The sequence below is a fragment of the Polypterus senegalus genome, chromosome 11 (genome assembly GCF_016835505.1).
Source record: "Polypterus senegalus isolate Bchr_013 chromosome 11, ASM1683550v1, whole genome shotgun sequence".
Taxonomy (NCBI): Eukaryota; Metazoa; Chordata; class Cladistia; order Polypteriformes; family Polypteridae; genus Polypterus; species Polypterus senegalus.
The window spans coordinates 61,469,450-61,488,885 of record NC_053164.1 but is presented as its reverse complement, the minus strand read 5'-3'; the positions used below and the strand labels follow the sequence as shown (position 1 = coordinate 61,488,885).

Sequence of the window (19,436 nt, the reverse complement as noted above, 5' to 3'; positions counted from 1 at the left end):
AATTACCCTTGATGTCATAATTACAAGCAGAAATGTTGCCCTCTGGTGTTGTAACAGTTTATTGCAGCCTATCATGACTTCTAGTAAGACTTCTTATTAAGGCTTTAAGGAAATCCGACCCTTCTTCTCTCTTGTCAACATGCGATGCCTCATTCTGAGCCGCTGAGCTTTTACGGTCCTGGGGCTGGAAGGGGTGCAGTCAGTTGTCCTCACTTGACCAATTTCCGATACTGTGGAGGCAAAGGAAGATGGCACAGTTAGCAGCAGCACACCCTCTCGGCTCAGGGTGGTATTACATACCTGGGAGGAACCTGAATGGTGACCCTCTGATGGGCATGCATTTAAACATCATGAAGTAAATCATTACATTTCTGAAGAACACCCTGAATTTTTGTGGCTTATGCTAATTCAGACATTTTTTATTGCACATTTTTTTAATTGCAGACGATAAAAACACGAGTTGACAAAAACCCCTACATTAAACACAATAAAAGCAAAATGAATACAACAAAGCAAATTCAAGATCAAAATGTGAAGACTGAAGTTTACTTGAAAAGGATTGATGAGCTCTTTTGTGCTGAATTGTCAATATTTTTTCTAATGTACTATTAAAAAAGAAAAACAAAATCACAGCATTAATTCAACAAATGCACAGAAGTATTATGGCATTTGGTTAGTTTTTGACAAAATTTCAGAAGGCAACAAGGGTATTGTTGTGTTTATATGATGGTGGGTCTTCAGTTTGGTCACCATATCAAAGCAACCATCCTTGCCTTCTGGGTACCTGGTGGTGGCAATCTGACCACAATAAGTAGGGCATATCATCAGTGCGTGACAAACAAATGATTGTGCAAGAAAACAAAACTTTCAGATAAGTGCACTGCGCTTATTGTGTGTCATGCAAGATCCTGATGAAAGTTTCTCAAATAAACTTACTTCAGATTTTAAAATGGACATTGCCTGACTGCCATGAAAATGTTTCCATATTCTCCTGTGAATTTTAACTTTATCAATTGGTTAAATTATAGCTTAATTAATTTTATCTGCATTAACTATAACCTAAAACCTTAAGGCTGCTACTTTATAATTTCATCATGAGTTGCTATGTTGCCGTCCAGAATAAAAGTAGTGTCATCAGATTTGCTGATGATACCACAGCCATTGGACTGATTGCTGGTAGAGATTAGACAGCCTACAGGAGTGAGGTGATAATGTGGTAATGTGGTGCCAGGACAACAATTTCTCCTTAAATGTTAGTAAAACAAAGGAGAGGATTGTAGAACTATGGAAAAGAACGGAGCAACACAAACATTGGTGAAGCAGAGGAGAAGAGTGGAAAAACTTAAACATTTCTCAATGTTTATATTTGTGAAGATCCTACCTGGTCCTACAACACTATTGAATTGCTAAAAAAACTCAACAGTGTTGGTATATCATTAGAAGGCTAAAGAAATTTGCCATGACTGCCAGAATCCTTAGTTGCTTTTATAGTGGTAATAATACTATTGAGAGCATTCTTATCAATGCCATCAGAGTAGTGTTTGGTAGATGATCTACACAGAACACAAGGCCCTATAGCAGGTGGTCAGAACTGTCCAAACCATTTCAGGAACATCTTCTGAAGAACATTTACCATGAGTCATTAGCAGAGCCCACAGCTGTATAAAGGACAGATCTCACCCCAAAAATAGTCAATTTCACACTCCTGCCATCAGGCAGAAATTATCTTATCCACAGGCAATTAGTCTTGTGAATGCTTCCCATCCACCATCCATTACCTCTCCCCCTCAAAATACCTGGCTTTGCTGGCACATACTATAGGTCCAGCTAGTAATGTATATGCTCTACTCATGTTTTGAATTGTGATATTGTATTATGAAAATCTTTTTTGGATTATATGTTTCAATTTGATAAAATGATATATTTGTTTACGTAATGCTCACAGTATGGATTACATCCTGGCTGAACAAGGAGCCTGAGTTGCCTTGAAAACTTGCATATTGTAATCTTTTTACTTAGCCAATAACAAGTGTAATTTTGCTTGACTTCTCACTACATTAATAAGGGCTAACATGGCACAATACCCTAGTACTACACGCACTGTATACTGTATGCTTACATTGCACTGCTGTATGTAATGTGGAAGTCCATTTTTCTTATGTATTGTTTATTGACTATCTGCACAATAATTAAATTAAAGTGGCTGGAAGAGCATACAGAGTAAGATTTTCATTGTACTGTCACGCTGTGAGTGACCGTTTACTGTGCACATGACAATATATTTTCAACTTAACTAAGCACAACATGAACAACATACAAGTGTAGTTAAGACTTTCATGCTAGACACAGACTGTGGGTTACAGAATTTCTTCTGTGTAAGCTCACTACTCTACTGTTATTTGCACAACTTGCTAAGTGAATGAACTCCTCTCAATACTACTCTGATCTCGAACGAGCATTGCACTGCTCCAGGAGCTTTTCTGTGTAACAAGTACGGCCTATAAAAAGATGCTCGATTGTGCTTTAAATTTTTTATGAGCAGAAAGGAATCACAAAGGAATTTTTACCAAATATCTAATTGCCTTCAAACCAAGAGGTCATAGAAATCATTAAGGTAATTTCTCTACAGGATTTAACAGGTAGTCGGCAGTCTGGCCAGCAATACATTTTATTCATCTGCCATTTTTTTCCCTTTTATGTAGAATTTAACCTTAGTTTTGTTTTTAAAACTATTTTTTAGGTGGAGTAACAGATAAAACCACACAGTATGGTCATTTTTGATGAACATACTGTGTACATTCAAGGAATAAAGGCTGAGGTGTGTCCATGAACTGCCAAGTTTGTGTCCAATGTAATAGGTATAAAAGAACTGCCTTTTAATCCAAAAGTTCAGTTTATATCACATTTGTTGCACATTTACTGTCTTGTGAATGTTTCTAGGTATAAATTAACTTTAAGGTTCAATTTATATAGTTTAGCTACTGAGACAACAAAACATTTGACAAATACTAAGGTCTTATTTATTGACAAGTTTTGTAATGGACACATAAGATGTAATGTTTAACTTGAAAATCTGATAACCATGACGTCTTTATATGGTAGATTTCATGCATCACAAAGAAAGATGCTTCTTGTTTGTCTCTCTTGTTACTTAGCACATAGTGTTTTATGTTTTCTCTCTCCCTGGTTATCAGATATTAGTTCTGCTTTATGGGCAACAGTCTTTTAAAGATGCCTTAGACGGTGACGGCTATGATTGCTCTGTTTCTAAAGTGGGCAGTTTTCACTCTTGTTGTTGTCAGAACAAACAACTCTGTAATTTTATTGTTAGAGACTTCTCTCATTGCATTATTTCCTTATAAATCTGCTTTACCAGGGTGAACATATGATCATAGTCATGGCAGGATCATAATTGATAATGACACACACGTGTGAAAGTTGGTTCTACTGTACTGTATATTAACTGGTAATCTGAATTTCCTTTTGATAAAGCCTACTGTTGAATAAAAATGTATGCTGTAAAGTTAACACAAAGGCTTGCCTGCATTCCAAAGATACACACTTTGGTATAATGATATGATTAGATGTGATGCCCTTTGTCAATTTATGTTACGCATGTTTCTAGATGTTAATTTAGTATTTTTTTTTCCTCCATGCTATGGTTTATGTGATTTACACTCCTGTAACCATTCAGCTAATTAAACACTTACTGAAACAAGATGTGCTCACCGTCCTTACTCTTCCTTGACTTTCATGGTGTCTTAAGATCAAGATTCTAACTTTTTATATGCGGTTGTGTTCATTTCTTATACTAATCTTTGTCACTAAATGAAAATGATTTGCCTTTGTGCTTAATACTGAGTTTGTCTTTTTATTTAATCAAGTGTTGCCTTTAGTAACAACTTTTTCAGCAGTTTCTGAGTTGTTAATGTTCTTTACGTTTATGTATTGCAAATGTGTGAACAAAAAGACAAGAATCGTCATAATGTGCTGGAGTACCACCCTGATTAACCCCACATACTAGAATTAAAGCTAATGTTGTGGAAAACACATAGCAGATAAAGAATGAGTCTTGAGCCGTCAATATAAATGACCTTCAAAACAGACGTTCTTTATTTACACCAATTGGTGGAGACCTTGTGTTTTAACGCAACATGGCAGACCAAGAAAATCAAACAAAATGGCTTCCTTTAACCAGCTAGGTTCATTTACATGTAAGGAAGTATTACAGTTCTATCAATCAGCATACAGATAAATGGTATATTCCAGAAGCACCCCTCTCTTAATAAGTATTATGTAAAGTTCTAAAATAGTTAATTATTAAGAGTCATGGTATAGATCTGGTTAATTGAAATAAGACTTCTTATCAGAGAAGAAAATAAATAAAGTTAAAATGTTATACTGTATGATCTAATTTTCTAATTTCAATGTGCTGGTACAAATGATGTCAGGATGTCCTAGTTAAACAGGCAGGCAGTTTCAAGCGTGTTTTCTTTTCCTTTACACTAACATGTAACTTACAGAACTTTTAAGATATAAACAGATAGTAAGACAGTCCTCGACTCAAATAGTTCATTTTGTGCTGTCTGGTCAGCTAATAATCATTCCTATTGGTTTAGATCTTTGTGGGCGGAGATGGAGGGCCAGAGGCGAAGTCTGGGACATTCTTCCAGGTCCTGCTGTTCCAGAGTATGAGCAGGAAAGAGAAATGGTTAGTTATTTGTTCAACCACAAGATTCTCTACTGGTGTACCCTTAAATTCATCCATGAAAGAGGCAAACCCACACAAGTGACAGCATATAAACCTACACTCCTGTTCAAATTGTACATACGCAATTTAATCAAAATCCTTCAACTTGTGCAATGCTAGGGGCCTAAACAATAATATCTGCTGAGTACTTTAGGCAGAAATCTGTGATTCCAGAAGTGGACAAAATTCAGTTAGAAAGTTTATCACTAAACAAGTTTTTATTTCTATATCATGAAGACTCCAAAAAGATCAAAAAAAGTGAAAAGCGGAAATTGTTTAAAAAAAGTTGGTGGTAGCATCTCACACACAGCAATTCTTGTGTACTAAAGCCTCACAGAGTACACATACATACTCTTAGGATTTATTGATTTTCGTTCTTGTTTTTACTGACCTTGTTTGTATTGTTTGTTTTTATTGACCTTTTATTTTTAGAACAACAATAAACACATTCCTGTTGTTGTTTTTTGAATTTGGTTTTGTTCTCACTAATTGATTTCTTTCATGCCATTATTTTGTTTTAGTGTTCTGTCATTTTGTTTTCCGTGGATGCCACCATTTTGTCGTTTGGTATTGTTGGCAATGCTGCCAGTTTGCAATCTGATCACTTTTAGGAGTGACGTCATGTGACATCATGAGGATGCTGATGTTTAAGCTGGCAGTGCACTGCTGTTCAAGTTTGTCAATAAAACTAACCCAAATTTCATGGTGCTAGTTAGAGTTTTTCTTTGGTATTTTGACTATAGCAACTTCTGGACAACAATTTTTATTTTTGTATATTATGGTTATGTTTTGGTCAGTTAGTTCTTTTTGTATTTGAATTTAGCCCATCTCAGACTCCATTTTTGTCATCTTCTAGTCCATTTCCTTTCAAAATCAATCTGGTAATCAAGCTTTTGGCTGTATAATATGTCAGCATGTGGATGTCATGGTTGTATTCCCAAATTAAAACAACAAAACCAAAAGAAAACTTGACATAAAATGTAAGGCAAAATTAAAGAAATTAAAAATCAAACTTGATGTGAAATAATGTATTTTGTGGACCCTGCAACCTCACAGTTTGGATTTTTCTGCTAGTGTCCTTTTGTGTTCTTCTCAATGCTACTCAAACTGCTGCTACTTTAAGATGGGGGTAGGTTTATATCTTGCGATGTATTTTATTATGAAATTCTAATTTTCCTTGAAGACTTGCACATTTCCAGAATGCTGTGTCTTACTATTAAGTAGTTCATGTAATCAGTGCTCACCGACAGCTGTTCAGGTAATCATATTAAGATTTAGGGAAACTGTGTACAATGGACCTTTGCTCAAATCTGATGTTCTTTTGTTCCCATCGTCTCCCTTTTATTCTTGAATTCTTTTGCTTTGCATGTTTTTTCACCTTTACACTTATTTCAAGAACTGTGGCTTGCTTTTGCCATTCACTGTTAGTTCCTGTCTTGCCATGATCAGATTTCCTAATGCATTGTCTTGTCAGCTTTCTTTGGGGTTGTTTAACTGCTTCACCAGAATGCTGCAATTGTAACCTTCATTATTTACTGTTTAACTCAGAGTTGCCAATCACACATTGAACATTTGTGGCTGAGCCGATTTTTTTATCTCTCTTTTTCAGGTCTGTTTTTGGGAAACTGTTATAAAGAATAGAAAAGACAGCAATCCAAAGAGAGGAAACAAGAGACTGGACCTTAATTTAACCAACTCAGGGATTCATTGCTGAGTCAACAATCAGATTTTTTAACAGGTTATTTAATTTGCTAGACATTTCAATAACTGCCTCAAGTGGAAATAATTATTGCACCAATTCTAAAACATCATACTCTTCTTTTTAATGCCTATGCAATTCTTTGACTGGTAACAAATTCCTCAATGCTTTAAACATTACCCTCTACACTGCAGGTTTAATGAGGATTCAGTCAACACAAGTAGTCAAATTGGAAGTAAAAAGTCAACTGTGCTCTTTTTAAGAATACTTCAAAATTGAAACATTGCAAAATGGCTACAACGTTTGCATTTGGGAAGTATACTCATGCAGTGGTGCGAGCCATCCCTGATACCTTTGGCAAAAAGGATGGTGACAAGAATGAGCAGGGAGCCGAACTTGACTTGGCCAAAGCCCAGCGCCAGTATGGCGTCTACACCGGAATCCTACGGCAGAAGCTGGGGCTACAGCTGATTGAAATACCGGCAGATAGTGGGCTACCTGATAGTTGGCGTGTGGAAGACATTGCTATAGTCCAGGGAGACACGGCGCTCATCACAAGGCCTTGGAGTGCTAGTCGACGTAAAGAGGTATGTTTTACATTGTTCAATGACCCTTTTTCACTTGTGACTGTCATGTTCTTGTGTTGTGAATATGAATTGTGAACACCCCTGAGCTTTTTCATTCTACTTGTTGAATTTTTATGTTTATTTTTTGCATTTTTATATATCATATTGTTATCCTGGTAATGCCATTTTGTGTTTTTTTTATATGGTAATGTCTGCTTTGCATCTATCATTGCATGGCTACATCCATGTTGTTTATAGCAACTATCCCATTTACTGGTCACATGAAGAAATCACATGATGTGATGTGTCAGCTGTTCTGTCTTAAATACATTTGGGGAAACGTTTTTTGTAAAGGACTAGTAGAAAGCCATAAATGAGTGGCACTCAAGGATCATAAATCAGGAAACCAACTGATCTTTCATCAGGAAAGGGGTAAAACAAGAATCAAATCAAAATTAGTGATAAACTAAAAAAGCACAAATAAAATGATCACTTTTTTGTGTGTGCATGTGTTAACTGTGTTCCGTTTCCATTTTTCTTTCGTCACTAGGGGGCTTCGTCCCCTGCTCACTTTGCTCGCCAACCCCCTATCCTGCACTATGCGCTAGCCACTTTGCGTCTCTGCCACTCGCATATGTGGATTTCACTTTCACCAAACAACAAATCTTTTAATTCTTGTGGATATGCCTCTTCAGTGAGAAGAAACACTACTTTTCCCTGATGGCCACATGAATTAGGCAATCTACAAGTCTCCGACTTAAAGTTCAAATCCGAACAATATATTCAATCTCTTTTCGCTGTTCCGTTATTTTTCTGTTTGTTTGCGCTAATGCGATCTTTACTATAATTTTTTTGAGACTTTCAAATTTTAGTAATTTCATTATCTTTAACCTGCTCTGCATGTATATCCCGCAAAGTTTTTGAACCTCTTTATGACGTTCTACTTTGTCATGTACTCTTTGTCATTTATTTCCGGTCCTGGGTGTGGTTAAATCTCTTGGCACAAAGTCTCGTCTCGTGGGACTTAAAGTATCTCTCTGAAAAAGTCATGTCTCATCCCAGGCTAAAAAGTCTCATTTTGTCACGGGATTTTTTTATATAATAGAGAGATGTAACTTTGTGCACACAGAGAATCCTGTTTTTGTGAAGGGCTGTGCTTCCGAGTGTCACATTTGTTAGAAGGCTGCAGTTTCCAACTGTGCATAAGACATACACATGTCATATTTTGCAGATGCACTGTGAACAAAAAAATAAAAATACTAAGAAATATAAAATAGTATAAATTTATAGGCAGCATCCAGAATATTTAGCCTAAATATATTTGAATACATACTTACTTTTAATTTGAGTATTTGAATCTTAATTTTTGACTAATTTGACAGATTTGTTTGTTCTATACTGAAAATTGAAAGTGAAAATTAAAAACAAATTAGAGCTTTACTTTTGCAACACCACCAAAACCACCATATGACACTGCCATAATTAGGCCTTTGCTTTTCAGCCTTTATAATTTCTCACTGGCCTCAAAAATTAAACTTCTTATTTTAGAAGTTTTAGAGGTCAAGGAATCTCATAGTCACCCTATGATGGACTGGCACCCTGTCCAGGGATTGTTACTCCTTTGCTCCCTATGCTTACTGGTATAGGCTCCAGCTTCCCCTACTCAGGATATACCGGGTTTAGAAAATGAATGAATGGAATCTTATGAACAAAATTGTTTTTGTATTTGTTAAGTTTTAAACAATATGGAAAAGAAGTAACGATCTTCCACGAAGCTATGTTGATAGGTAAAATCAGCTGTAACTGTGAGGCACGTAACATCATTGGATTAAATCTGTAGGCAGGCAGTGTGGTGTAGTGGTTAAGGCTTTGGACTGCAAACCCTGTGATTATGGGATCAAATCCAGCTACTGACACTGTGTAACTGTGAGGAAGTCACTTGACCTGCCTGTGCTCCATTTGGAAAACCAAAAGAAACGTAACCAATTGTATCATAAATGTTGTAAGTTAACTTAGAATAAGGTCTGGCCAAAAATGTAAAGGTTCTTGGTTCTGCAAAAATTTCTCTAAAGACTGTTGCATTTTTTTTAAATACTGTTTATAAATAGTTTTGCCGTACTTAATGGTTACTATTTACAACTTAACTCTGGTAATGTGTTCCTTTTTATTTTTGCTTATCAAACTTTACCATATTGTTTCGTGACTATGATTCTCCTCATCATTGTTTTCTTAACAATTAGACTTTTTTTTTGGTTCTAAAACTTGAACAGAAATTTTTGACTTAGCTACATCTCCTGATTCCAATTCCATGTCATGCAGTCAGTACAAGCACTCAACTTGAAAATTTCTGCCCTAGCCTGTTCCTTTTGGGAATTTCACTGCCTGATCACATTTCCTCAACTTAGACATTAAAAGAGATCTTTCTGAGATGTTAACTCTTTGCCTTTTTTCTCCTCTGTGTGCCGTTGCCTTACTGAAGTAATTTCTTGCTGGCCTGTCTTCTTGGCCTTGTACAGTGAGTGTTCAGTGTTATTCCTGTTTGTGGATAATTGAACTGACAGCAGCTTTTCTTTTTAGGATTTAGTAAATGTTCTTCCCTCTATTGCTTTGATCAGTAATCAGCAAGTAATGTGTGTCTAAGAGTCTTACTGGCTGTGCCCAATAGCGACTGCTCAAACTTTCATCTTATACTGTAAACAAGCAGAGACCTTAGACGGTGCTTACTGCCAAAGAATGCCTAATTTTTAATAGTACTTCCATTTGAAACTGAAGTCAAAAATGGATGACATGTTTGAAATGTTTTTCTGCATTTCCACTCAGATTAATAATTTCTTTATCAATTCAGTGTGTACCTACATTTTTTGGTTCCTGTTATGGGGGCCCCTTCACAACCACTAATGAGGTGTGGGTAACCACAGTTATTTTCTTCAGTGGGGTCGCTGCAGGACAGATCACCACATTTTTTTTTTAAATTAAACCACTACATCTCAATTTATGATTAAACATAATATGTGGTCATAGCCTGCCTTCAGTTCACAATACAATAGGCTTAAGCTAATCTAATATATTTTACCTTTATTAGTTACCTTACTTTTCTAAATATAACATTTATTTTTGAGTGAAGGTAATTAAAATATTGTGTCCTATATGAACACTTTATTGATAAAAAATTCGTGTCTCTATTGCTAGCATGATTTTTTTTACAATACGTCAATTACTAATTGTATCAACTAAAGAAGATATTTTTATTACCTTTTAATTTTTACACTAATTTAATTGAATACAGGTAAAATTGTAATTATTTATTGTAATTGTATTAAACAAGGTCTGACAATTAAGTTCGCAAACTAATCCTTGAAAAAGCGCTACATACCTCATTGCTGAATATCACTACCTTCAAAGTACTCCCTGTGGGAAGCTATGCACTGATGCCAGTGCCCAGTCCAGCCTTCAAAGCAATTTTGGGACTCTTTTTCTGGAATGGTCATCACAGCTGTCATCGTATTACGCTTGATGTCCTAAATGTCATCAAAATGTCTTCCTTTCAGTATTTCCTTTATCTTCAGGTAAAGAAAAAACTCATTGGGGGCCAGAGAAGGTGAGTAGGGAGAGTGTTCCAATACAAGTATTTGTTTACTGGCTAAAAGCTCCCTCAAAGAGAGTGCCGTGTGAGCTGGGGTTTGTCAGTTGCTCTAATGCAAGCTCTGACATTCTCGCAATGGCACACAAGAACATGCCACAACAATAATGAATGCCACTGAGTAAGACACCGCCACATGTCGACACGAACACAGCAGTCAGTGAGACACTGATACACCAAGGTTATGAAACCTTATCGAGCTGTTTGTACAGTGCTGCCAGCGTAAGCGCATTGGGGGCAAGTTCGTGGAACTAATTGTCAGACCTCATATGTTTAGTATATTTTAAAGTTTTATAAAATTATTTGTGTAAATAAAAAGTTACTGAAATGTTGTCCTTTATAATGACCACAGCAACAAAATATGCTTCCATTTTTCTCGATTATGAGATATTAAGATAAATAATTTTGATATGAATTGTAATTTCTCTCATAAACTGTTTAAATTGTTTTTTATTAAAATACTTAGAATGAAACATTCTTAATTTTAATGTTTTTACATTTGTGACCTACTTGATAATTTTATACTCTTTTAATTTTTATTTGAACTATTATTTTGTATTGCAATACACTATATGACTAATATTAATATTTTTTAAAAACCCTGTCTCATACAGTAGATAACCAAAATTTTTAAGCAATGGGAACTAAAGTTGCTTCTGGATCTCCTCTGGGATTAGGTGCCCTGCGTCTTAAGCTTCAATTAGTTTCATTGAAGAGCCTCCCCTGCATCCATTGGTAATTTTACTTCAAACAAGTGAAAAGAGAATCAATATTTGTGTCTACACATGTAGAAAAAATATCATAATTATAGTTTCAAACAGCTCTAAAAGTATCTATCCACACAAAAAAGCACCTCCACTAGAGTGGGTATTTAAAACACTTGATGATCCAGCCCTCCAAAAAAATATGAAAGAGAGATACATGTGGGTGAAGATAAAACACAAATACAGGACTAACACATGTGAAATAAAATAAAATTAAAAAAATAAATAAAATAAGAGGAAAATTGCCCAGAAGGTATGTTGACACCTTGATGTTGCGTGTGGCGTTGAGTCTGAGTCTGAGCTCAAATCAGCTCAGTTCAGTTGCTGTTGTTGCCCCCTCTGCCCTGTCATTGCACTACCTAGAGACACGGATCAGCGTGTGATTGGCACTGTCATATTTGTGAAGTTTTCTGCTGTTGTCTTTGTGAATTGTTACACATCTCTTACCAACCTCACCTCCTAATGTAATCCAAGAGCAGGCTTTATCTGATCTTGTCAAAACATAAATCTGAATGAAATCTGCTGATATAAAGCGCTGTTCAATGGCTAAGTGCATACTGCTTACACATATGAGATTATTTATTACATATTTGGCTTCTGGGACAACCCAAAAACTTGAATATCTACTCAATGTACATCTATGGTGATTTTTCTGGACAAGCTGAACCCTGTTAACCCTCTGTGTTTTGCAAATGACACATGGTCTCTTCAAATATGTCATGTGCTTCTCTTTGGTCATTACAGAGCTATTTGTTAGCACAGCCTTGAACGCTGCAGACTGACTTGCTAATGGTTCAGTTTTAAGGTTGAGGTAGTAGCACTTCTGATCATTAATTAATCAAATGCATTTGATTAGCCACAACAGGCTGCAATTACCTTAATCAATATGGAGGATGTAATTAAGCCAACTGATGAAGCACACAAAGTGTAAAATTCACTGATCCTTTGTAGCATCACTCACAATAGATTTCTGATTTGCTCCTGGAAGCAACATCAGCACAAGAAATGTTCATTGTGAGATTCATGAAATGGGCTTCCTTGACCAAGCAGCTACATACAAGGCTATGATCACTATGTGCAATGCCAAGAGTTTGGCTGGAGTCATGTAATGCACCATTGGACTATGCAGCCTTAAAAAATGTGCTCTCTGGAATGTTAAATCACACTTCACTATCCAGCAATCTGATGGATGAACCTTAGTTTTGCAGATGCCAGAAGACTACTACCTTCTGGACTGCATAGTGCCTACTGTAAAGTTTGGAGGAGGAGAGATAATGACCTGGAGCTGTTTGTTAGGGTTTGGGTTGGGCACCTTGTTTCCAGTGAAGGTTACTTTTAATGTTACAGCAGTCCAAGCCATGGTAGATAATTGTGTGCTTTTTCCCTCTTCTGTTCCAACATGACTGAACCCCTGAGCTCAAAGCCAAAACCACAAAGGCATGCAGGAACTCCAGTGGCCTGCACAGAACCTTGACCTCAACCCTATTGAAATCAATTCAGTACAATACAATGCATTTTATTTTTGTATAGGCCAAAATCACACAAGAAGTGCCACAATGAGCTTTAACAGGCCCTGCCACTTGACAGCCTCCCAGTCTTGACTCTCTAAGAAGAAAAGGAAAAACTCCCCAAAAAAAACCCTTGTAGGGAAAAAAAATGGAAGAAACCTTGGGAAAGGCAGTTCAAAGAGAGACCCCTTTCCAGGTAGGCTGGACGTGCAGTGGGTGTTAAAAAAAGGGGGTAAATATAATACAATACAAAGAAAACAGCACAATCACTCCTCAATACAATATAATAGTGCAATAGTAGTATGACAAGTACGGAGCAGAATTTAACAGTAGATGATATCTCATAGTATGATTTGGATTTGTTTAGATTCCTGGAGACCTCAGCCATCAAGCTGCCTCCCCCTATTGGCCATTCCACAGCTGAGTCAATGCTGGGCCAGCCAATCCGATGAAAGAACCCCTCTACCCAATGATGCCTGCGATTCTCCGTCAGAGATGACTTTACCTTAGGCAGGCAAAACAACTTTGTAGGTGGGCAGTGGTACCAAGTGCCACATTTGAGTATTGAGAAGAGAAACGGAATAGGTGAGGGTCAGTAACAAATTATATAGATGGACGAAACATGATTTAGACAACTTTGTAATGTGTGCTTTAAATTAAATGCCATATTCAAAGATAACTCCTAGATTATGGGCTGATTCAATAAAATTAATGGTGATTCCAACTTACATGATGACAAAATATTGTTGCAATCAAAATAATTCCCTCCAAAAATGAAAATCTCTGTTTTAACGGTGTTTAAAGACAAGTAGTTCTCATTCATCCACTCCTTTTATTCACTAACATGACTAATTAAAGACAACATCAGAGAAACTTCATTTGGTCTAAAAGAAAGGTATAACTGGGTGTCATCAACGCACGAATGAAAATTAACATTATATTTTCTAATGATGATGAAAACCTTTGGGGTGAACTGGAATGCCGAATGTAAGCCAGGTCTTCTTGTTCAACATCAGTACCTGACCTCATGAATGCTCTTTTGATTGAACGGGCACAAATTCTCACAGACATACTCTAACAAGTTGTGAAAAGCCTTTCTCAGAATAGTGGAGATTTGTATAGCTTCAGTGGTGGAGGGTGGCAACGCCATATTAATGTCCATGGTTTTGGAATGGGTTGTCAAACAAGCTCATATAGATGTGATGGTCAGGTGTCCACAAACCTTTGTCCATATAGTGGATATGAGGTCGGTGGCATGGTGCTACAGCTGCTATCACTTCTGCTTCATGCATACAGCATCCAGCGTTGTTTTCCATTTAGACGTTGCACAATTTCCCTTAGTCTGTGTTGGTTTTCCTCCCACATCTACAAAGATTATGGTGGAGCATGTCTGGGTTCATGATGGATCAGTGCATGTGCAGGATATTGTTTAAAATAGTATATCACAGACATCATTAGTATATGTATGTGTGGATTAAGGGTGTAGCTGCGGAGAATTTAATGGGGGAATGACCTACAAATGCAAGAGTACAATCAGCTCATCCATCCCTCATCAAAAGTTCATGGATTGTTGAGGAGGCACCTACGCTCACAAAAGTATAAATAGTTTGAGGAAGTCAGAATAAAGTAGGTGACGACAAAGAGACTGTGCAGATTTGAGCATTTGATCAAGTGCTGAGGAAAGGAGTGGAGGTGAGACGTTTGGGATTCCCTACAGAATAACACTCAAGGGGCAGATTGCCTCTTTTAAACTGAGGAACGGGAGCGACCATGGGCTCGTAAAGACCTTCAGATTATGAACGAGGCAGCAGGACGGTAAACTCAAGCTCTGGGTGTCCCAGCGGGTATTGACGTACATGGCTGGAATGAGAGCCAGAAGGTTGGCTGCATTTGCTGGCATCTCAACCCTGCTGAACATGCCTGTTGGATGAGTGGAGGGGAAGAGTAAGAAAGAGAGGACCGTGGGAATGAAAAGCAGAAGAAAACCCTGACATTGATTTTATTCCTGGTGTACACTATTTAATGGAACTATTTATTTATTGGTTTTATCATCGCATCACTATTTTATGGATTGTTTATTGAAAAACTGGAACTGTACTGCACTTTTCAAACTGTTTGCTTTGCTTTTAAAAAATACATTAAGCACTTATGTACCAGACTTGTTGTCTGTCCTTATTCGTCCTAGTCCATCTTGGATATGACTGTTGAAACAGAAGGAGCTCAAGGCTGTAGGCACCTGGGGCATCACAGGCATCACTAAATTGGTCCTTGTGTGAGTATATGCATGAGTGGTCCCTGCCATAAGGCACCTTATGCAGGGGTGTTTCCTGCTTTGCTCATAGAACTGTTGGGATAGCCTCTGTCCCTGATGACCCTGAACTGGATTAAGTTATGTTATGACAATGGGTGCAATGTTATCTATTTACAAAGTGAAGTCTTGTTTAAAAGAGAAAAGAAGGTACAGTACGTGCCCTTTGTGTTGCTGTCTGCTGCTCATACTGTATGTTATAGTCATGTATGGCTACTAAACAGCCCTAACCCTTTTCCTTAGCAAAGCCTTCTGGTGTTATAGTGTAGTAGCATGTGACTGATGGATTGGTTGGTCACTCCAGTTCTTAAGTGTTACTGCATTCTCTCTCTGCTCTCCCTGTTTGTCTCTTCCCTAATGTCTCTGTCACTCACCCCTACACCGTTAGGTCTGACAAAATATTTACACCAATCTCTGCCCAATGATAATTTATTGCCTTTCATGGTTGTGGAATGAAAAACACATACATCATCCTTTAGTAGTTATTATCATCTATCCCAAAAGAACTTATCTTCAATTTGCTTTTTAAAGTGTGCGTAATTTACTATTTTTAAGAATGCATATCTAGTTAGAATTTTATTCTCATTAAAATAACAAAGTCAGGGGGCCTAGCGAGTCCCAGCTCAGAGAGTAGTAATGTGATTTGGACATCCTGGCTTCCCTCCAGAACCCCTGGGTCATGGTCTGCCCCTCCCCTCCCCCTTCCTGTTGTATTCCAGGAGTAAATTGAGCGCACGGAATCAGCTGTAAATGCAAGCAGTGTGGCTCTGGAATTGTGCCAGAGAGAGAGAGAGAGCGAGAGAAGAGAAAATGAGCGATGGCAGCGTCACTGTGTTTAAGCTGTAAAAAAAGACAGTCAGTATTGCCCAGACAAAGTCTCTTTGAGCGCGTCAGCGACATGCAAATGCACAAAAGGCCCCGAAGGCAGGGCTTCTCTTTTACCACAGCGTGGGTGACATGTTGAGAAAAGGCCTGTTGATCGGCAGTCGATGGGTGTTGTCCTGGCTCGATTTGTCTTTAAAGAATACAAATAACTCCGAGCTGTGACACAGTGGAGGGAATTTTTTTTTTCCCTTTTCAAGCATGGAGTTGCCTGTTATAGAAAGTGCTTTGTATGGGCAGGAATGAAATCTCTAGAGCACATGAGCTACAAACAGTGGCGGCAGCAGTTTGTCATGAGAGGCTCCTCTCCTTCTTCTCATGTCCTTTGCCCCAGAGACAAACATCTGCTCGGATGTGAGCAGTTTACACTCCAGGCTGAATTCCTGTGACACCGAGTAGCACTTAAGTTTGCACGTGGCCGCCACCTTGACAGCTTCTTGGGTCATCTCTGCCAAAAGAAGTCAAAAACTTCCCCATGAATCATTCTTTCTGATTACTGCAATTCATTTGATCTTGAGACCCCCTGATTGTTTAATGGAGCATTAGGGGGCTTCCTAAAAAATGTGAGAGGTCATTATCTTTCACTGATTGATTTTTTGTTCTCTTTTCTTAAAGTTCAAAATGCCTCTTTTATGAAGCACCTTCCACCACCTACACCACATCATAATCATAGAAAGACATATTGTAGCAATTTTAGGCGTTTGTAATTTGAACAACTTGATCACGCAATGAGTCAGGAATGGGAGTTTCGTTTTTTGAATTGTAGTCATGCCTGAAGCCTCAGCCTGGGAAATGAATAGTTTGAAGAGGAGCCACAGGGCTTCGGATTTTAAATACTACCTCCTTGACACGTATCTCTCATGCATTCAAAAAGCACAAGAGAGTCTGTGTCTCCATTATGGATAATGCACAGCTATAATAATTAATTAATCATTAATTAATTACATTTGTTTTGCACTTTTACAGCTACTCAGACTGTTTTACATAGTCAGTGGGGAACCACTTCAAACACTACCAATATTTAGCCTCCACCTGCATTATGTGATGGCAGCCTTTCTTGTGCCAATGTGCTCACCACACATTAGCTATTAAGCACTAAAGGAGTGAGAGATAGTTAGCCAATAAAAAGACATGAATTGATTAGGAGGCCAGAATGGATGATGCTGTGGAGGGCAATTTAGCCAGGACATTAGGGAACATCCCACTCTTTTCAAAAGATGCCGAGAGATATTTTATGACCACAGAGAGTCACAACATCAATTTCACATCTCATCTGAAGGACAGCACCAATTTTTACAGCAGTGTTTCAGCCATTGCACTGGTGCATTGGGATCCATACACAGACCACAGGTTAAGTGCACCCTGCTTAAAATAAGAAGAAACTAATGGAAAAATTAAGTTTTTTATTGAATGTGGGAGTGGATGGTGTCTTAGGTCAGAGAGAAAAAGAGTGTAGAGCTGAGGGCAAAGGCTTCCTGTCATGCGGAAACGAAGCCATGGTCATGTAAGGGAGGTGAGAGGTATGAAGGGAGAGTGTTTTTAGTTGTACCAGGGATGGAAGTGGAAAAGCCACTTCACCAGACAGAAGACAGCCCTGTGGACAGCAGAACGTCTGTGTGATTGAGTCCTTTGGTTCCTAGAGACCTTGGTTTGTGCATCTCTCTCTCTCTCCTTCTCTCATATATTTGGGTGTTGTGGGTAATACTGAATTCCAAGGAGTTCAGAGCGTGAGAAAAGGTGTTTTATTTGCAGACTTAACACATAAGGAAGATGAATAACACATGGGGGATAAATATCAAAGCAAAACCGGTTAGAAGCTACTTCTGAGTCAAACCTGAGAGCGATTCCTGGAGTTTGGACAGGATTTTGGAACCCCTGGGGTCATCTTCAAAAATCTCCACCAGATATCTCTGTAGCCTTCCCTCGGTGAGCCATGGAAACCACTGATTACCTATCCATTGTAGTGAGTGGCACAGAGCTACGTGAAACACAATGGGCCTCCATTCTAATACTTTTTGTGCTGGGAGACTCCTTTTGTATTACCCAGTGTTTCCAAAGTCCTTCTGTCATAGAATTACTTTGAGATTGTCTAACTCCAAACCTTCTAAAATGAACAAGGAGCATTGTCTCTCCTTTTGCTAACAGCTTAGTAACACTGACATGAGTTGGACATTATATGGTTTGAGTTCTGTTACATATCAACCATTTGTAGTCCTGGCCTCAACTTCTTTGGAGGTGAATACTAAAAACATTTCAAAGAGACAGAAACCCATTCTTATTATTATTCTGTATGTGAAGAATTCTGGTTTTAAAAAGTATTTTCATTTTATTTTACTGTATTTGGCAATCCAATATAAAATGCAGATTATAGTATAAACATGAGTTTTAATTGTACCTGCTACTGATTTAATGTCTTTTTGCCCACTAAGTGAATATCAGGCTGATTTATTTCTACTGCTCTTTTTCTCCCAGTCACCCTCTCAATCAGAATTACTCTCACTAGGCCTTCTCTGAGATGTCCTGACTGCATCTCCTGGCAGAAATTTAGAAAGAACAAGCAGACTCACAAAAATCACATCAGCTGGAAGCTGAACAGGCAAAATATAAGATGCCCAACAGACCACCCTCTTCTTTACCACTACTCCTTATTGTAATGTGTAACTAAATATGTCTTTGTTTGTCTGTCTGGTATCCACATTTTGTACAGATTTCTCATTTATACTGGTAAAGACCACAGGCTGTGTTTCATTTAAAATTTTGACGAAACCTGGTCAAAAGGTACGCAAAGGTGCTCTACATAATAGGTTTATTCCAGCCTGGAAAGTGCTGGGTACCCCTGCTATTCTGATGTAAAGCTGTTGAGAATGCATTATCTGAATATACGGTGTGTACAAAAAAGTATTAACAGAATCATTTTTGGACATTTTTTATTAAGTCACTCTACAGCCACTCTTTATTGTATTGAACACCTTTCAACATGAAGCGCATCCCAAATCACAACACACTTTTCTGCCATAGACAAAGCTGAAGCAAAAGCTGATTAGGTGGTATACTCGGGTTGACCAAGGAGACCAACAGCAGGATTTGAATCTGCAAGCATGTGGTTGCCAGTCCGGATCCTTAGAACTCTTATCCACAGTCAAAGTGGGATAGAAGGTTGACCTTTGTTTGAGGTCTTTTCACATCACCTTAGACTCTTTATATGCTAATTAAAGGCATTTTTCAATGTAAGCACACAAAGTGTATTTTATCCAGACTCATTATTTCATTTATTCAGCTACTCAATAATTCATTCGCTTCTTTTTTGGAGCAGAAAAAG

General features: G+C 37.8%; 1 protein-coding gene and 1 long non-coding RNA gene across 5 annotated transcripts in view; one reads left to right on the top strand and one right to left on the bottom strand.

Moving 5' to 3' along the window:
- Positions 1-19,436, top strand: part of ddah2 (dimethylarginine dimethylaminohydrolase 2) — a 66,836-nt gene that overhangs the window by 13,139 nt on the left and 34,261 nt on the right. For 2 of the 4 annotated variants that reach the window (XM_039768784.1, XM_039768783.1), the window contains exons 2-3: positions 4,620-4,711; positions 6,360-7,036. In XM_039768784.1, coding sequence (XP_039624718.1) covers positions 6,740-7,036 — 297 coding nt within the window. In that variant the 5' untranslated portion in view covers positions 4,620-4,711; positions 6,360-6,739. The remainder of the gene's footprint in view (positions 1-4,619; positions 4,712-6,359; positions 7,037-19,436) is intronic. The other 2 variants (XM_039768782.1, XM_039768781.1) reach the window with 1 other exon arrangement.
- On the bottom strand, positions 36-10,807 carry LOC120539063. The gene is made up of 2 exons (XR_005635549.1): positions 10,389-10,807; positions 36-230 (listed from the first exon to the last, which is right to left on the bottom strand). It is a non-coding gene; the product is annotated as an uncharacterized LOC120539063 (long non-coding RNA).